Source organism: Salmo trutta, chromosome 4, assembly GCF_901001165.1.
Source record: "Salmo trutta chromosome 4, fSalTru1.1, whole genome shotgun sequence".
NCBI classification, from domain to species: Eukaryota; Metazoa; Chordata; class Actinopteri; order Salmoniformes; family Salmonidae; genus Salmo; species Salmo trutta.
Genome location: NC_042960.1, coordinates 6603542 through 6620429, shown reverse-complemented (window position 1 = coordinate 6620429; position 16888 = coordinate 6603542). Strand labels below are relative to the sequence as shown.

The window sequence follows — 16888 nt, the reverse complement described above, 5'->3', positions numbered from 1 at the left end:
CAAAGTTTATTCATCACATGCTTTGTAAACAGGTGTAGACTAACAGTGAAAAGCTTACTTCCCTTCCCAACAATGTGATGGTGCTGTAGGCCTCTTGCCCATAGCAAGGCCTAGCACTATTCTCCGCTGGCTCCAATGGCTTGGCTTTAGGGCCATCTGAAGCCTGGCACTTTCCTACACAGCTTCCCAGGTGTAGGTGGTCATCTACCTGGCTGATGTAGGCCTTGAGCTCCCCCAGCACAGGGGTGAGGTCTTTGCCTGGGTCTTTAGGAGCATAAGAGCTGAAGGCATCGCCTGGACGGAGGATGTGAACTTTGGATTTGAATTTTGAGTGGAATATTCTGTGGTCTGTGCTATGACTATCCTGTCTCTCAAGTCCAACTGGGGATCAACAGTACAGGAGAAAGAAGCTACTGAGTCTGAATGCAGCGTCTCCACACTGGTGGTCCCCTCTTCTGGTGGTCCCCTCTTCGGATGGTACACTGGTGCTCTTAGGTTAGACGCCACAGTCATAAGTATCTGTGTCAATGTTCACTCTACTTCGTGGGGAGTCATAGAGATGTAGGGTACCTGTGATCGTGTCACAGAGAAAGATCTGAATAGATTAAATAGATCTGAATTCATACATCTGATTACGTTGTAAGATATCAGTGATTGTTTATGCCGCCTAACAAAAGTACACATGGGCAAATGTCATAGGTTGCTGCACATGTCGTAATTTCTAGCTAGCCAACCAGCAACTTACTAACTGCCAACCAGACAGCCTGCCAGGCTTTATGCCACATTCAAGTGCTGGTCAGAACTAGGAATGCTAACTGGTTGAATGTAGCATGTGTATAACTAAAACCTATTAGCAAGTCTGACATTTCCAATTTGCACATGAATGGGGCATCACTGCCGATTTTATTTTGCTTGCTGGCATTTGTGCAGTGTTTAACCAATTTGCAGCCTCCTGGTCGGTTGCACACACACGGTTCAATTGCAAAGTTGTCTCAATCATTTAACTTCTACATCGGTGTTGTAGGAGGTCAACGTTTCCACAATGCATTAGACAGACGGAATGGTTTATTTTATATTGACCTTGGTAGCCATTTTTGTTGCTTGCATATATGCTAAAATGGTTTACATATATATACCTTGGTAGCCATGTTTGTTGCTAGCATAAATGCTCAAATGTGGTGCCCTTTATTACAGTGCACTTTAATATATCCCCCCAGCAATAATACATTGTGTTTACAGCATGTCCAACTATATTTGTGATAAACGGAGTCTTAGACATTTTTCATTGGGACCCAGATATTTAGCTAGCTAGCTACGCAAACAAATGTTTCACTCGTTCGTGTCATCCACATCTTGTAGGCTATAACTACCATTAACGCCCCCCCCCTTAAGCTACCTAGCCATAATGTAACGTTTTATATTTAAGCAATAAGGCACCTCGGGGGTTTGTGATACGGCCAATATACCACGGGCTGTTCTTTTACATGACGCAATGTGGAGTGCCTGGATACAGCCCTTAGCTGTGGTATATTGGCCATATATCACAAACCCCCAAGGTGCCTTATTGCCAATTATAAAGGGAAAAGGGGGATACCTAGTCAGTTGTACAACAATGCCTTCAACTGAAATGTGTATTCCGCATTTTAAGGGGGCGGCCTTAATCGCCATCCATGTCTTCGGAGCCCGAGGAACAGTGGTTTAACTGCCTTGCTCAGGGGTAGAACGACAGATGTTTTACCTTATCAGCTCAGGGATTCGACCCAGCAACCTTTCGGTTACTGGCCCAATGCTCTAACCAATAAACTGGTTACCAATTAAATGAGAGCAGTAAAAATACATGTTTTGTCATAGCCATAGTATATCAGACTGTATACCAAATGTATCAGCCAATCAGCATTCAGGGCCCGAACCACCCAGTTTATAATACTAGCTTGCTAACAGTCGATTGAAGTTATTGAGGGGCCATTGCCAGATACAATGTTGCAGATTATCTTCTACTCGCCTAGCCTCACATCTCGACAAATGTTATATTGTTCGATTTGATATTCATAAACTATTTTATTTTCTGGCAAATTAAAGCTGATTTGTTGCATACTCTGTGGTCAGTTTTAGGTGGACCCAATGATGTATATAAACCCTGGATTGCTGATGCTATTTATTGGCCATTAAGGCTTTGAAGCCACCGGTCGACCATATTGGCACTCCATAGTAGGAGCAGTCCTCCATAGGAATTAATGTTATTCTGCAGTATTTCAATTATGTTTCAAGGACAAAATTCATTGTACAGTATTTAAGTATTAACAAGATTCAACAACTCAGACATAAGCTGAACAAGTTCCACAGACGTGACTAACACATTGAATAGTGTTTCCCTGAACAAAGGGTGGGGTCAAAATCAAAAGTAACAGTCAGTATCTGGTGTGGCCACCAGCTGCATTAAGTATTGCAGTGCATCTCCTCATGGACTGCACCAGATTTGACAATTCTTGCTGTGAGACATTACCCCACTCTTCCACCAAAGAACCTACAAGTTCCCGGTCATTTCTGGGGGGAATGGTCCTAGCCCTCACCCTCTGATCCAACAGGTCCCAGATGTGCTCAATGGGATTGAGATCCGGGCTTTTCGCTGGCCATGGCAGAACACTGACATTCCTGTCTTGCAGGAAATCATGCACAGAACGAGCAGTATGGCTGGTGGCATTGTCATGCTGGAGGGTCATGTCAGGATGAGCCTGCAGGAAGGGTACCACATGAGGGAGGAGGATGTCTTCCCTGTAACGCACAGCGTTGAGATTGAGCTTGTTGTCATTGCAGGCAGTCTGATGATGCTGTGACACACTGCCTCAGACCATAACGGACCCTCCACCTCCAAATCGATCCCGCTCCAGAGTACAGGCCTAATGCTCATTCCTTCGACGATAAACGTGAATCCGACCATCACCCCTGGTGAGACAGAACCGCGAAGAGCACTTTTTACCAGTCCTGTCTGGTCCAGCGACGGTGGGTTTGTGCCCATAGGCGACATTTGTTGACGATGATGTCTGGTGAGGACCTGCCTTACAACAGGCCTCAGTCCAGCCTCTCTCAGCCTATTGCGGACAGTCTGAGCACTGATGGAGGGATTATACGTTCCTGGTGTAACTCTGGCAGTTGTTGTTGCCATCCTGTACCTGTCCCGCAGGTGTGATGTTTGAATGTAGCGATCCTGTGCAGGTGTTGTTACACGTGGCCTGCCACTGCGAGGACGATCATCTGTCTATCCTGTCTCCCTGTGGTGCTGTCTTAAGCATCTCACAGTACGGACATTGCAATTTATTGCCCTGGCCACATCTGCAGTCCTCATGCCTCCTTGTACCATGCCTAAGGCACGTTCACGCAGGGATCCTGGGCATCTTTCTTTTGGTGTTTTTCAGAGTCAGTAGAAAGGCCTCTTTTAGTGTCCTACGTTTTCATAACTGTGACCTTAATTGCCTACCATCTATAAGCTGTTAGTGTCTTAACAACCGTTCCACAGGTGCATGTTCATTCATTGTTTATGGTTCATTGAACAAGCATGGGAAACAGTGTTTAAACCCTTTACAATGAAGATCTGTGAAGTTATTTGGATTTTTACGAATTATCTTTGAAAAACGGTCCTGAAAAAGGGGACGTTTACTTTAAGGAACATTTTTATATTTTTTTATGTTTAGCTCATATAATTTAAAAGTATGCATTAAGTTGTCTGTAATAGAATACATGTGTAAAAAACGAATGTAGACAAATGGTTTTCTATAGCTTCTAAAGTACTGTTTCACAATTGAGGAGTGCCAAGATGGCTTCAATACAGTATCCCACTCCAGGGGTTAAACATATATAATTTGGTACACCACCCCGTTCCCGAAAATGGATTGCTCCTACAGACAGTCACGTGGCCTGCTATATAAAGCAGGCAGACAGGCGTCTAGGTATACTTTTCGGTTGAACGTTAGCATGGGCAAGAAGAGTGACCTAAGGGACTTTGAGCGTGGTATGATTGTCGGTGCCAGACGCGCCGGATCCAGTATTTCACAAACGGCCGCACTCTTGGGATTTTCACGCACGACAGTATCTGTGGTTTACCGAGAATGGCGGGACAAACAAAAAACATCCAGTCAGCGCCAGTCCAGTGGGCGTAAACAGCTCGTTGATAAGAGAGGTCGGAGGAGATTGGAAAGAATCGTGCAAACTAACAGGCGCGCTACAATTAGACAAATAACGGCGCAGTACAACAGTGGTGTGCAGAACAGTATCTCGGAACGCACAACTCGCCGATCCTTGTCACGGATGGGCTATTGCAGCAAACGCCGGGCAAATGAGGAGTGGAAAAACATCGCCTGTGTGGATACGGTAAGGAGGCAATGGGATGCAGACCGTTCCATTGATTAGATAGGTCAGATTTGTTGAATGTGCGCCAAACAAAGTGGATGTCTCAAATAAGGGATTATTTATGTATTGTCACAGGCCCACAATGTGGTTACTTAAATCCGATTGATATGTTTGGGTGTTTTCGCTGCATAATGTTTAGAAGTTGCCCCTTTAAAGTTCAGAAGAAGTGACTGCTAAATACTAACTCCCGTTCATATAGCTAAACGTGTTAGGTAGCGTACAGAAATCGGTGGTAGTCAGTCGTTTTTTAACTGTAATACAGTTGATTGGTGACGATGACGTGTTGTTGACATCCATATAAGTGTTATACTCCGATTTTTACCTTAACGTTGTGTAAAATAAATTGCCTAAATGTAAACTAATTTCGTTGGGGCAATGTAGAAATTGGGAATCTTTCCTCCACAGCCCTTTCCCCTATGCGTTTCCATGGCAATTCCATTGTTTAAGTCGAGTTCGATCGACTTCTTTACCGCATCTGTTACGAGCGGTCAACGAATGTTTTTTTCCAGCCATATTATTCCTCGCAATTACCACGAAGGAAAACAAAAAACGTACTGAAACTGGCCAACAAGCTCCACGTGCAGTGTCGATATTTTGTACATTGTGTTAATAATTTGACATTTATAATGTATAGGCAAGACAATTAACATGTTGGTCGCCGTCTTGTGAAATTGCCGGCCTGAATGACATGAGGCCGAGCAAAAGGCGTTCGGTGTGTGGGTTGCTAAAACTCCGTTCGACCCTCTGGCTTTTCATGCATACATTAATACAAGTATTCAACATTGAATGCATTTTAATTGATATTTTTACGTTATTACTGCGAGTAAACAGTCATTCTTCTTTGGAGCGTTTAGATAACTGCATCTCAGGAATCGCCATGTTGTCATTCTGTTGTCTTTGAAGCTCTAGAGGAAGGAACTCCATCTTTGTTTTACTAATTTCCAATAGTGTGCAACTGCAGCCTGCAATTCGGGGCGTTGTTGCATGTGGGCATTCCTACATCTTTAGGGACTCCCCCTCCCCTCCTGCATCTGTAGGAACGCCCGATAAGTCCATTGGTTCCTGCATGAATGCACCCCTCGGGCACAACATCTTCATGCTCCTGTGACACCTTTTGAATGTGGCTCAAAGGGGAAATAAATGTTTCACCCTCTCCTGCTGTGTACCGGAGTCCTCTTTGCCTGCTAGTGGGACACTGTCTAGTGGTCGCTAGCACAGCAGTCGGGAGGCTGGGGTGACACTGCTAGCTTGTTAGTTAGCTAGCTGGCACACTTTCGCCCCCCACATACCGGAGAAAACCATGCCTGACAGGCGGGTGCGAAGGACACTGTTTACCGGTCGCCCCCCACCTCCCGCTAGCACAACAGGTGGGAGGCTGGGGCGACACAATGTGCTAACTAGCTAGCTTGCTAGTCAGCGACACTGTTAGCTAACACATTGCGTCGGGAAGCAATAGGGAAACACTGTGTGCTAGCATGCTAATTAGCAACACTGTGCTAGCTTGTTAGCTAGCAAAAGAAAACCATGCCTGACAAGGGGGGGGGGGGGCAAAGGACACTGTCTAACGGTCACCCCCACAACAGGTGGGAGGCTGGGGCGACACCATGTGCTAACTAGCTTGCTAGTCAGCAACACGGTTAGCTAGCTAACACATGTCATCGCCCCCGCCTGCTGTGTACCGGCGTCAGCAGGATGAGCTGGCAAGCTAGCACAGTGTCCTCCGCTCCCACCTGCCGCTGTCGTTAACAGAACTGCGGGAAAACAGTGCCTGACAGGTGGGGGCGAAGAACGCTACTGGTAAAGATTTTTATAACTAACCCAAGAGCACAGAAGGCTGCGGCGGGGAGAACGACTTATAATGGCCAGAAACCACGTGTTTGATGTATTTGTGACCATGGTTGCCCTTAGTTTGAAGATGTAATCCGGAGACAGGGGTTTTCTCCATCTCCTTAGCTATCATTCTCTAATTCCACTGATTAAAACTTGGTCCTCCAGAAAGTGGAGAGCAACACTTATGCAGTTCTACTATGCAATATATTTGTAAAAAAGCCGCGCTAGACAGGATTACCAAACACATACTGACCAGCTCAAATGGACAGAAGCATGCTATATGGCAGACCAATCCGAACTCATCTCTCGGCATGTCCAGCCCACTCTCTCAGCCAATCATGGCTAGCGGGAAGGTTGCTGTCTTTCTGTGCCTAAACCAACTAGGCTCGGTATTTAACAATTTTATTTGTATTTACAGAAGGCATACAAGTTTTAAGGCACATTAAAGTTATGTTCCAGAAGACATTTCTGCCAAAAAACGCATTTTGATAAAAAAAAAAGTTGGTATTCGAATGGCTCTCCTGTGAAATAGTGACCCCGCGACATACGCCTAGGTTTTTCTGAAATGAGTCACATTTGATACCATTCCAGTCCAGTAATTAACACGAGCCCATTCTCCCCAATTAAGGTGCCACAAACCTTCTGTGCCCAAGATAAACCAGAGCCTGTCATTTCCAATGGGAGCAAATTAATCATAGTTGGCAGAACAACCAAGAAGATGGGCAGAGCATGCATGAGCTAGTGAGATCCTATTGGTGCGTTCTAGCATTTATTTGCATATTTTTGGTATGGAACACCTACAATTTTTTTTACTTTGGCAAAGGGTAAAGTCTACAAAACTCAGCTTGTTACAGATTCTAGTTTTGGAAACAATACTGTATGGAGATCAAATGTTTAATAGATGAGAAAATTAGCAGAATGTTGGCCCAAACGCGATCTTCTCCCATTGCCGGCCACTGGGCTTCCTCATCACCATATTTAGCATTGAGTGACCAGACGCCAACCAGATGCTTCACATTTATACAACTGGTGAAGTATCTGGCTGATTGTTCTGTGCTACTGGTGTGTACTAGCTATAACAAAGAGGAAGTGAGGCCCAATTTGGCTGAAGATCTTTCTCCCTCCAGCAAGTGGGGTTGTTTCGCCAACCAAGCAAGGAGTTTTTGTATGGCGGTCAATGAGTTTTGAATTTGGTCAACAAAAATGTATGGCCTATTTGCTACATGAGGTTTATTTGATCGAATATATGTTTCATAATGTTCAAGTTAAGTGTACTGATATAGGTCACGTGACATCCAGCAACCTTCGGAAGTATTCAGACCCCTTGACTTGTCCACATTTTGTTACCCCATAATGACAAAGTGAAAATGGTTGTTTTAAAAAAAAAAAAATTAAAAAAAAAACAGAAATACCTTATTTACATATGTATTCAGACCCTTTGCTATGAGACTCAATTTAGCTCAGGTGCATCCTGTTTCCATTGATCATCCTTGAGAGGCTTCTACAACTTGATTGGAGTCCACCTGTGGTAAATTCAATTGATTGAACATGATTTGGAAAGGCACACACCTGTCTATATAAGGTCCCACAGTTGACAGTGCACATCAGAGCAAAAACCAAGCCATGAGGTTGAAGGAATTGTCTGTAGAGCTCCGAGACCGATTGTGTCGAGGCACCGATCTGGGGAAGGGTACCAAAAAAAGTCTACATCATTGAAGGCACACCAAGAACACAGTGGCCTCCATCATTCTTAAGTGGAAGAAGTTTGGAACCAACAAGACTCTTCCTAGAGCTGGCCGCCGGCCAGATGAGCAATCGGGGGAGAAGGGCCTTGGTCAGGGAGGTGACCAAGAACCTGATAGCTACTCTGACAGCGCTCAAGAGTTCCTCTGTGAAGATGGGAGAACCTTCCAGAAGGACAACCATCTCTGCAGCACTTCACCAATCAGGTCTTTATGCTACAGTGGGCAGACGTAAGGCACATGATAGCCCATTTGGAGTTTGCCAAAAGGCACCTAAAGGACACTCAGACCATGAAAAACAAGATACTCTGGTCTGATGAAACCAAGATTGAACTCTTTGGCCTGAATGCCAAGCGTCATGTCTGGAGGAAACCTGGCACCATAACTACGGTGAAGCATGGTGGTGGCAGTATCATGCTGTGGGGATGTTTTTCAGCAGCAGGGACTGGGAGACTAGTCAGGATCAAAGATGAATAGAGCAAAGTACAGTCGTGGCCAAAGGTTTTGAGAATGACACACAAATATTAATTTTCACAGTCTGCTGCCTCAGCTTGTATGATGGCAATTTGCATATACTCCAGAATGTTATGAAGAGTAATCAGATGAATTGCAATTAATTGCAAAGTCCCTCTTTACCATGCAAATGAACTGAATCCCCCAAAAACATTTCCACTGCATTTCAGACCTGCCACAGAAGGACCAGCTGACATGTCAGTGATTCTCTCATTAACACAGGTGTGAGTGTTGATGAGGACACGACTGGAGATCACTCTGTCATGCTGATTGAGTACGAATAACAGACTGGAAGCTTCAAAAGGGGTGTGGTGCTTGAAATCAGTTCTTCCTCTGTCAATCATGGTTACCTGCAAGGAAACACGTGCCGTCATCATTGCTTTGCACAAAAAGGGCTTCACAGGCAAGGATATTGCTGCCAGTGAGATTGCACCTAAATCAACCATTTATCGGATCATCAAGAACTTCAAGGAGAGCGGTTCAATTGTTGTGAAGAAGGCTTCGGGGCGCCCAAGAATGTCCAGCAAGCGCCAGGACCGTCTCCTGAAGTTGATTCAGCTGCGTGATCAGGGCACCACCAGTACAGAGCTTACTCAGGAATGACAGCAGGCAGGTGTGAGTGCATCTGCACGCACAGTGAAGCAGTGACGTTTGGAGGATGGCCTGGTGTCAAGAAGGGCAGCAAAGAAGCCACTTCTCTCCAGGAAAAACATCAGGGACAGACTGATATTCTGCAAAAGGTACAGGGATTGGACTGCTGAGGACTGGGGTAAAGTAATTTTCTCGGATGAATCCCCTTTCTGATTATTTGGGGCATCCGGAAAAAAGCTTGTCCGGAGAAGACAAGGTGAGCGCTACCATCAGTCCTGTGTCATGCCAACAGTAAAGCATCCTGAGACCATTCATGTGTGGGGTTGCTTCTCAGCCAAGGGAGTGGGCTCACTCACAATTTTGCCGAAGAACACAGCCATGAATAAAGAATGGTACCAACACATCCTCCGAGAGCAACTTCTCCCAACCATACAGGAACAGTTTTGTGACAAACAATGCATTTTCCAGCATGATGGCGCACCTTGCCATAAGGCAAAAATGACAACTAAGTGGCTCGGGGAACAAAACATCGATATTTTGGGTCCATGGCCAGGAAACTCCTCAGACCTTAATCCCATTGAGAACTTGTGGTCGATCCTCAAGAGGCGGGTGGACAAACAAAAACCCACAAATTCTGACAAACTCCAAGCATTGATTATGCAAGAATGGGGCGCCATCAGTCAGGATGTGGCCCAGAAGTTAATTGACAGCATGCCAGGGCTGATGGCAGAGGTTTTGAAAAAGAAGGGTCAACACTGCAAATATTGACTCTTTGCATCAACTTCATGTAATTGTCAATAAAAGCCTTTGACACTTATGAAATGCTTGTAATTATACTTCAGTATTCCATAATAACATCTGACAAATCTAAAGAGACTGAAGCAGCAAACTTTGAAAATTAATATTTGTGTCATTCTCAACTTTTGGCTATGACTGTACAGAGATACTTGATGAAAACCTGCTCCAGAGCGCTCAGGACCTCAGACTGGGGCGACGGTTCACCTTCCAACAAGACAACGACCCTAAGCACACAGCCAAGACAACACAGGAGTAGCTTTGGGACAAGTCTCTGAATGTCCTTGATTGGCCCAGCCACACCCCGGACTTGAACCTGAGCAAACATCTCTGGAGAGACCTGAAAATAGCTGTGCAGCCATCCAACCTGATAGAGCTTGAGAGGCTCTGCAGAGAAGAATGGGATAAACTCCCCAAATACAGGTTGTAGCTTGTAGCGTCATACCCAAGAAGACATGCGGCTATAATCGCTGCTAAAGGTGCTTCAACAAGGTACTGAGTAAAGGGTCTGAATACTTATGTAAATGTGATGTTTTTTTTAATACATTTGCAATATTCTAAACTGGTTTTTGTGTGTAGATTGGGGGGGATAATTTTAGAATAAGTCTGTAACCTACCAATGTGTAGAAATTCAAGGGGTCCGAATACTTTCCGACGGCACTATATCGGAGATGGCTATGCATAAGTCTAATAGCATAGTTTCTCTCCATTGAATACAGGCGGTTGATGTCAACAACCCTCATCGAATATTCAAAAAAGTTTTACAATAATGAGATGTATTCACCAATCCAAAGAAAGGACAGGCAGGAGCTAGACAGCCCGCCGTGCCGCTTTTGTGGACAACGACTCCCATTGTTATGATAGACAGACATGTATCTTGCCAGTATATCCATAATAGTTGGCTATAGCTAGCTAGTCTTCTGGGGGGGGTTATCGGTGGTTGGCATCCAACGTTATGGTGCATTAGCGCCATGTACTGTACTGGAGCGCCCCTGTCTCCCGTCTATGTACTGGAGTCGTAGCTTAAAAATGGACCAATAGAGGTTCCTGTAGGAACACCCTGATTTGCGGGCTGTAGTTGCAACCTAATTTCTAACAAACTGTCCTATCAGTTGTTCGCTCGACGGCTAGTCAATCAATTTACCTCAACGTTTTCGCTTTAGAGTATATTCTCAATTCTTTCCATTGCTGTAGGGTAGGTCATGGCGGGCAGTCAGGCTTCTCTTGCAGGTCCTCAACTGCTCGGCAGCGCTTAAAAGGGCAATGGCTAGCCTGTAGCGAGCTTGCTAACAAAAAGCATTGCTTGTGTCATTAGTGACTGAACAGCGGGCAAGTGAAGGTAGAACTGTATTGTGCGGTTCTTCCTCGTGGCAGCTGGTTTAAAGACACAACCGCGGTGCCTCGACATAAAACATCATGCAACCAAATACCTTTATTGATGGCTCCACTAGACAGCCTTATCAATGTTTCACTTTGTTAGTGTGCAAATCATGATCGTTTGATGTTCAACGTTAACATTCTTAAACCTTTTTGTTGCGCAACGACTGTCCCTGACTGTTAAATGTGAACTCTACTCTTTATACAAGTAAGTGTAACATTTTGTAACTAGGAACTGAGGCAAGTATTCATACAGAAGTCAGAAATTGCCAGTGGAATAACAACCACTCCTATCATTGCGTCCATATTTTGTGTATTGACCTTTTTTCATCCTGAAGTTTAGATTAAAAGCTTTTTGTTTTTATCCATGAAAAATATTGATGCAGCAAGTTACTGTTGCCAACATTTGACTATCCTAAACAGGTTTCTCACAACTTTTATATAAATGCATAAAATAACGTTTTTCATAATATGGGTGCATTATCCATTGAGTGTTTTTTAATGCGTCTGTAAACAATGCATGCGTGTGTTTTAATTTTTGTATTATTATTCTTTTTTTTTTAATTATGTGGATTACAATTTAACATTATTTTATCCTTATAGGTACGAGAACTTGTCCTGGACAACTGCAGATCAAATGAAGGGAAAATCAAAGGCCTCACAGAAGAATTTGTCAATCTGGATTTCCTCAGTTTGATAAACGTTGGCCTAATCTCAGTCTCCAACCTTCCCAAACTTGGGAAACTCAAAAAGGTAATGTTTTTTTTTTTCTTCTCCATTTTTAACACAAGTTTACAGTAACATTTGTGTTGACTCCTTTTGAAAAATACCTTAAATTCTGCCGGGGGGTGGTATAGAAAGAGCCATTGGGTCGTCCCCTAATAGCACCCTATATAGTGCACTTTTGAGGGCCTTGGTGTAAAGTAGTGCTCTATGTAAGGAATAGGGTTCCATTTGGGACGTAGTCATTATTTTCTGAAAGGCTGTTACTTGCTTGGGCGTTTTTGGACAGAAGTGACTGATATATCTTCACATTATGTTGCAGTTGGAACTCAGCGACAACAGAATCTCTGGTGGCCTTGACGTGCTAGCAGAGAAACTCCCCAACCTCACACATCTAAATCTAAGTGGGAACAAACTGAAAGACATCAGCACGTTGGAACCTTTGGTAGGTACACCAAACTCCCAGTAGAGCACAATACAGTGCGACACCATCTCATTGTCTCAGGCTATGCCTCAAATTACATTTCCCCATCTAGAGTTTTGACTAATTTGGTCCCACAGAAAAGGATGAATAGCCTGAAGTCTCTAGACTTGTTCAACTGTGAGGTGACCAACCTGAACAACTACAGGGAGAGTGTGTTCAAGCTGCTCCCTCAGCTCACCTACCTGGACGGGTACGATGTGGAGGACCGGGAGGCGACCGACTCAGATGGAGAGGTGGACGATGACGACGGTGAGGGTGGGCAGCCATTTAGTTTGTGTTTTGAGGGAATACGAGGAAATGTAAGTGCAGATGTGAGTTGAATGAGGGTCTTCTGTAGCTCAGTTGGTAGAGCATGGCACTTGCAACGCCAGGATAGTGGGTTCGATTCCCGGGACCACTTGTACGTAAAATGTATGCTCGATTCACTGTAAAACGTCTGCTAAATGGAATATTTATATATTACAATCCATATGTGTTTTGTCATGCAAAGCAATTCTGTTGTGTATTTGTAGGGTTTGTCGGCATTTCTGTGTGATGACTGACAATGGAGGTGGTGTATTTGTTTTTTAGGAGAGGAGGAAGACTTTGACTACGAGGAGGGTGATGACTTTGAAGAGGAGCGAGTAGTAGGAGAGGATGATGAGATCAGCAGATATAAGGAGGTAAAGCCATTTTTGTTTTGTTTGTGACCCAATAGTTTAAAAAGATCAACAGATCAATATGGTTTGAGAGCTCTGTGGATTCTGACCTGCTCTGTCACTTCTCTCCAGGAGGAAGATCTCGGCATCAATGGTGAAGTTGATAAAGATGGTATGTCATTCATACTTTGTCACAAGCTCACTTTTGGATACTTTACTAAGTACAGTACATATAGTATAGGGATGCACGATATATTGGTGATCATATCTAGTTAACGCCAATGTGCAAAACCGATGTCAAAGCTGACATGCATACCTGTAAGGTAGGTACATGAGCTAATGACGCCACGTAAAAATGTTGAGCTACACGTGCAACACAGCATTCCTAACCTAGCCCACAATGTCTGCTGTGTGGATTGAGCAGTCGAGCAGTCATTTGAAAGGGTAAGAACATTTCAGTGAGACAACTCAAAGGCGAAATCCATTAAAGCCAAGATAATGGAATTCATTGCCCTTGACAATCAACCGTTCTCTGTCGTGGGCTTTCGCCGACTGGTCGATCACTGGTACACACTACCAAGTGCGCTATTTTTCAGATGTTGCCCTTCTGGAGTTTCACAGTAATAGCGTTATGACATACATACTATGGAATGCCGTTTGGGTCTTTGTGTGTCAAAAATGATACAGTAGCACTGTCAAAGCTGTACAAAAAAGTCTGCAAACACCGGCCACGAACGATGTTTACAATACCGCGTTGGTAATAAAGCGTCATTTGTTTGACCGCATCTTCTGGGGTAGCTAGCTTTAGGTAGCACCAATACAACCAACTTGAAAAACAATGACCAGTAAAAACTGCAGTCATTTTCATTATTCTTAGCAATGATTTAAGAATCCTTGTAAGTATTGTTGTTCACCTATTGAAATTGAACTTCAGTTCATGAAAATAAATTGCAGCCAGCTACTTAACCCTGTTGCCCAAAGCTAACGTTATAAGCAGCCAGCTGACTTAATCTGGCTAGTGAGGCTCGACCAGACCGTGTTATGTGTCGTGAAGCTAGCCACAATAAGGATTAGGCACAATAGTGGAATTTGCGGTTTGCATTCAAAATAAGTGTTATTGACAGTGATGCAAATGAATACAAATAGTAGAATTATGCCAAACTTTTATTTTGAAGGCTAACCGCAAAGTCCACTATTGTGGCTAATCCTTATTGTGGCCAGCTTCACATTGATGGGTCCGACCACCATTAATCAAATAAGAACGGTCTTATAAATTAGGTTTATTTTAGATGATTACACCTAGCTATGCTACTGAAACAGATGTGGTTTTGCTATGTTTTTGGGGAAGAACATTGTTTGCATCCATGAGCTAGCTAGCTTCTTTTTTTTATGACCTGCACTGTGCAAGACAACTTTACCACCATCATAGCATATGTATCGATGAATCGTTGTGACATATGAAATACGAATGATGGTGTAATCAATTTGTAATAACTACATAAATTAATGAACGTGTTAAATTATTGTGACATACAGTCATATTCAGGTCCTGATTGGTCAACAAGCTTATTTGACACATCAAATGGTGTGACCAATCAGGACCTGAATATGACTGCATGTCACAATAATGTAACGCGTTCATACAGTTTTACCATTGTGTAATAACTATCACTTGTATTTCATGTCACAACAATTCATCGATGTATCTTTTTTGCCGCGCAAAGACAAACGGAGTTCCATAGAAATCCTGGTTGAGAATGAAACGACTGAACGAAACAGCACAGCAAGTAAGTGAAATAAATACGTTTTTATGATGTTTTACTGGTAATGGGGACATGCGTAAGTGCCATCAAAATAACTTTTTGGTCAGTTTGTGTGTAACCTTTATTTAACTAGTTAAGAACAAATTCTTATTTACGATGACGGCCTACCCCGGCCAAACCTGGACGACGCTGGGCCAATTGTGCACCGCCCTATGGTACTCCCAATCACGCCTGGATGTGATACAGCCTGGATTTGAACCAGGGACTGTAGTGACGCCTCTTGCACTGAGATGCAGTGCCTTAGACCGCTGCGTCCATGTGTGTGTTAACTATTTAACTGTGCGAGAATGCTTAAAAGGCTGTTAAAATTTTAAATATTGGTTATCGGTACCAGTTTTTTTTGGCAAGGAAAATATCGCGTATCAGCCAAAAATGTCATGTCGGTGCAGCACTAGTATGGTATAATGACCCTTTCCCATTTCTCCCAGAAATCAAGGCTGTCCAAGAAGAGAAGAGATTGCAAGAGCCTGACAACGATGATTATGAGCAAAAAACGACAGCCTATCAAGTTACCAACCCCTTCCCTCTCCACCCTGACACCCACCCTGCCTACGCCACGTCTCTCTCCCAGCTTTGAGCCCGTCTAGGGCAAGACTGTACCAGACGGTTGGTTCGAGTGGAGCTGCCTGTGCCCCATGGACTTGAGAGACATTCCCAAGGTTCTCAAGCAGCGCACCACTCCGCATTCCACAATTTCACTGTCAACTCCCCTTTATGTATACCGGTGTGAGGATTTCAGGATTGGTATTTCATTTTGGGTCTGTGCTTTTAATATTTTTGTTGGATGAATTATGAATAAATTGTTAGGTTTACTTCTTACCCCTTTGTCGGCTTTCTTTATTTTTTCCCCCCAATAAAATTGCTATAGCAACGGTGCAACAAGCGAGCTGTGACTTTGTGTGGCCGCCTGTTGCACAAATCAAGGTTACAGCTAAAAAAAAAAAATCTTTCTGTATGACGAAACTTTGTAAATAAAATGTTAACATTTTGCGCTAGTGATAAGTCTAGAACTCATATTTTTATCACACAATATGCACCAAATTCCTCAATGGATAATCCAGTCACTCTACGAAATGACATGTTGCAGCTTATTTTATTTTGAATGGGAGGGAAGGTAAAAAAGACTGCAATAGGAACACAAGTTTCACTGCAACTCAAATTTTATTTGTCACATGTTTTGTAAAAAGGTGTAGACAAACAGTGAAATGCTTACTTGCCGGTCCTTCCCAACAATGCAGAGATAGGAAGTAAAGCATGTAATAAAAATAATAGCAGATGTACAATGAATAACGATCGCATGGCTATATACAAGAGGTACCGGTACCAAGTCTGTGCAGGGGTACGAGGTAGATAGGCACATATAACTAGGAATAAAGTGACAGTAGCAGCAGTGTGGTGAATCATGGTTAGTGCAAAAAGGGTTATTGCAGATAGAAGGGATAGCTATTTGGTTAACTACTTAAAAGTAGAATATGCAGAAATCGCACCGCCATTACTTGGTTGCTAAAATTCTAATAGTTTGCCTAATTTCAGTTTGTGCCTGAACTCTGGACCGTGAAGCCAGTTCCACTGCTTATTGTTCCTGTCTAATCAGCGACTGATTTAGACCTGGGACACCAGGTGTGTGCAATTAATTATCAGGTAGAACAGAAATCCAGCAGGTGCCGGACCTCAGGGTAAGAGATGAATACGACTGTGAAATATATTCTCAATAACCAAAGCGTTTTCTTCAGCTGTTTGAAGCTGGTGTACAAAACCGAAAGGAAAAGACCACTAAACTTAACAGGAAGCATAGAAATAGAGCACATGGAACAGATCTACTGCTTCTTAGACTTGCTTTCAATGGGCATGAAAGATCTATAACCTACATTTCTATGTGAATTTGGTCAGGTCGCCCAAAAAGTTACGTTGTAGCTTTAAGAACAAATACTTATTTACAATGATGCCCCCCCCCGGTGTAGACCGCTA

The 16888-nt window shown here is 43.5% G+C and overlaps 1 protein-coding gene across 2 annotated transcripts; it reads left to right on the top strand.

The window, feature by feature from the left end:
- The first annotated feature begins 3936 nt into the window (after positions 1-3936).
- On the top strand, positions 3937-15739 carry LOC115191748 (acidic leucine-rich nuclear phosphoprotein 32 family member B). Of its 2 annotated transcripts, none has more exons than XM_029749617.1 (7): positions 3937-4365; positions 11856-12005; positions 12298-12420; positions 12537-12708; positions 13030-13121; positions 13230-13269; positions 15349-15739. In XM_029749617.1, exons 1-7 carry the CDS (start codon positions 3970-3972, stop codon positions 15495-15497), a joined length of 1122 nt encoding a protein of 373 aa, XP_029605477.1. In that variant the 5' UTR covers positions 3937-3969; the 3' UTR covers positions 15498-15739. The 2 variants fall into 2 exon arrangements, with proteins under 2 accessions (XP_029605477.1, XP_029605476.1); XM_029749616.1 differs by having other exon boundaries at positions 12537-12714.
- The last annotated feature ends 1149 nt before the right edge of the window (positions 15740-16888 follow it).

Coding starts and splice junctions, on each gene's coding strand:
- LOC115191748 (XM_029749616.1), top strand. CDS start 3,970: ATGGGCAAGAAGAGTGACCTAAGGGACTTTGAGCGTGGTATGATTGTC. Junction 12,715..13,029: donor GGACGATGACGACGGTGAGG/GTGGGCAGCCAT, acceptor TTTGTTTTTTAG/GAGAGGAGGAAGACTTTGAC. Junction 13,122..13,229: donor AGATCAGCAGATATAAGGAG/GTAAAGCCATTT, acceptor ACTTCTCTCCAG/GAGGAAGATCTCGGCATCAA.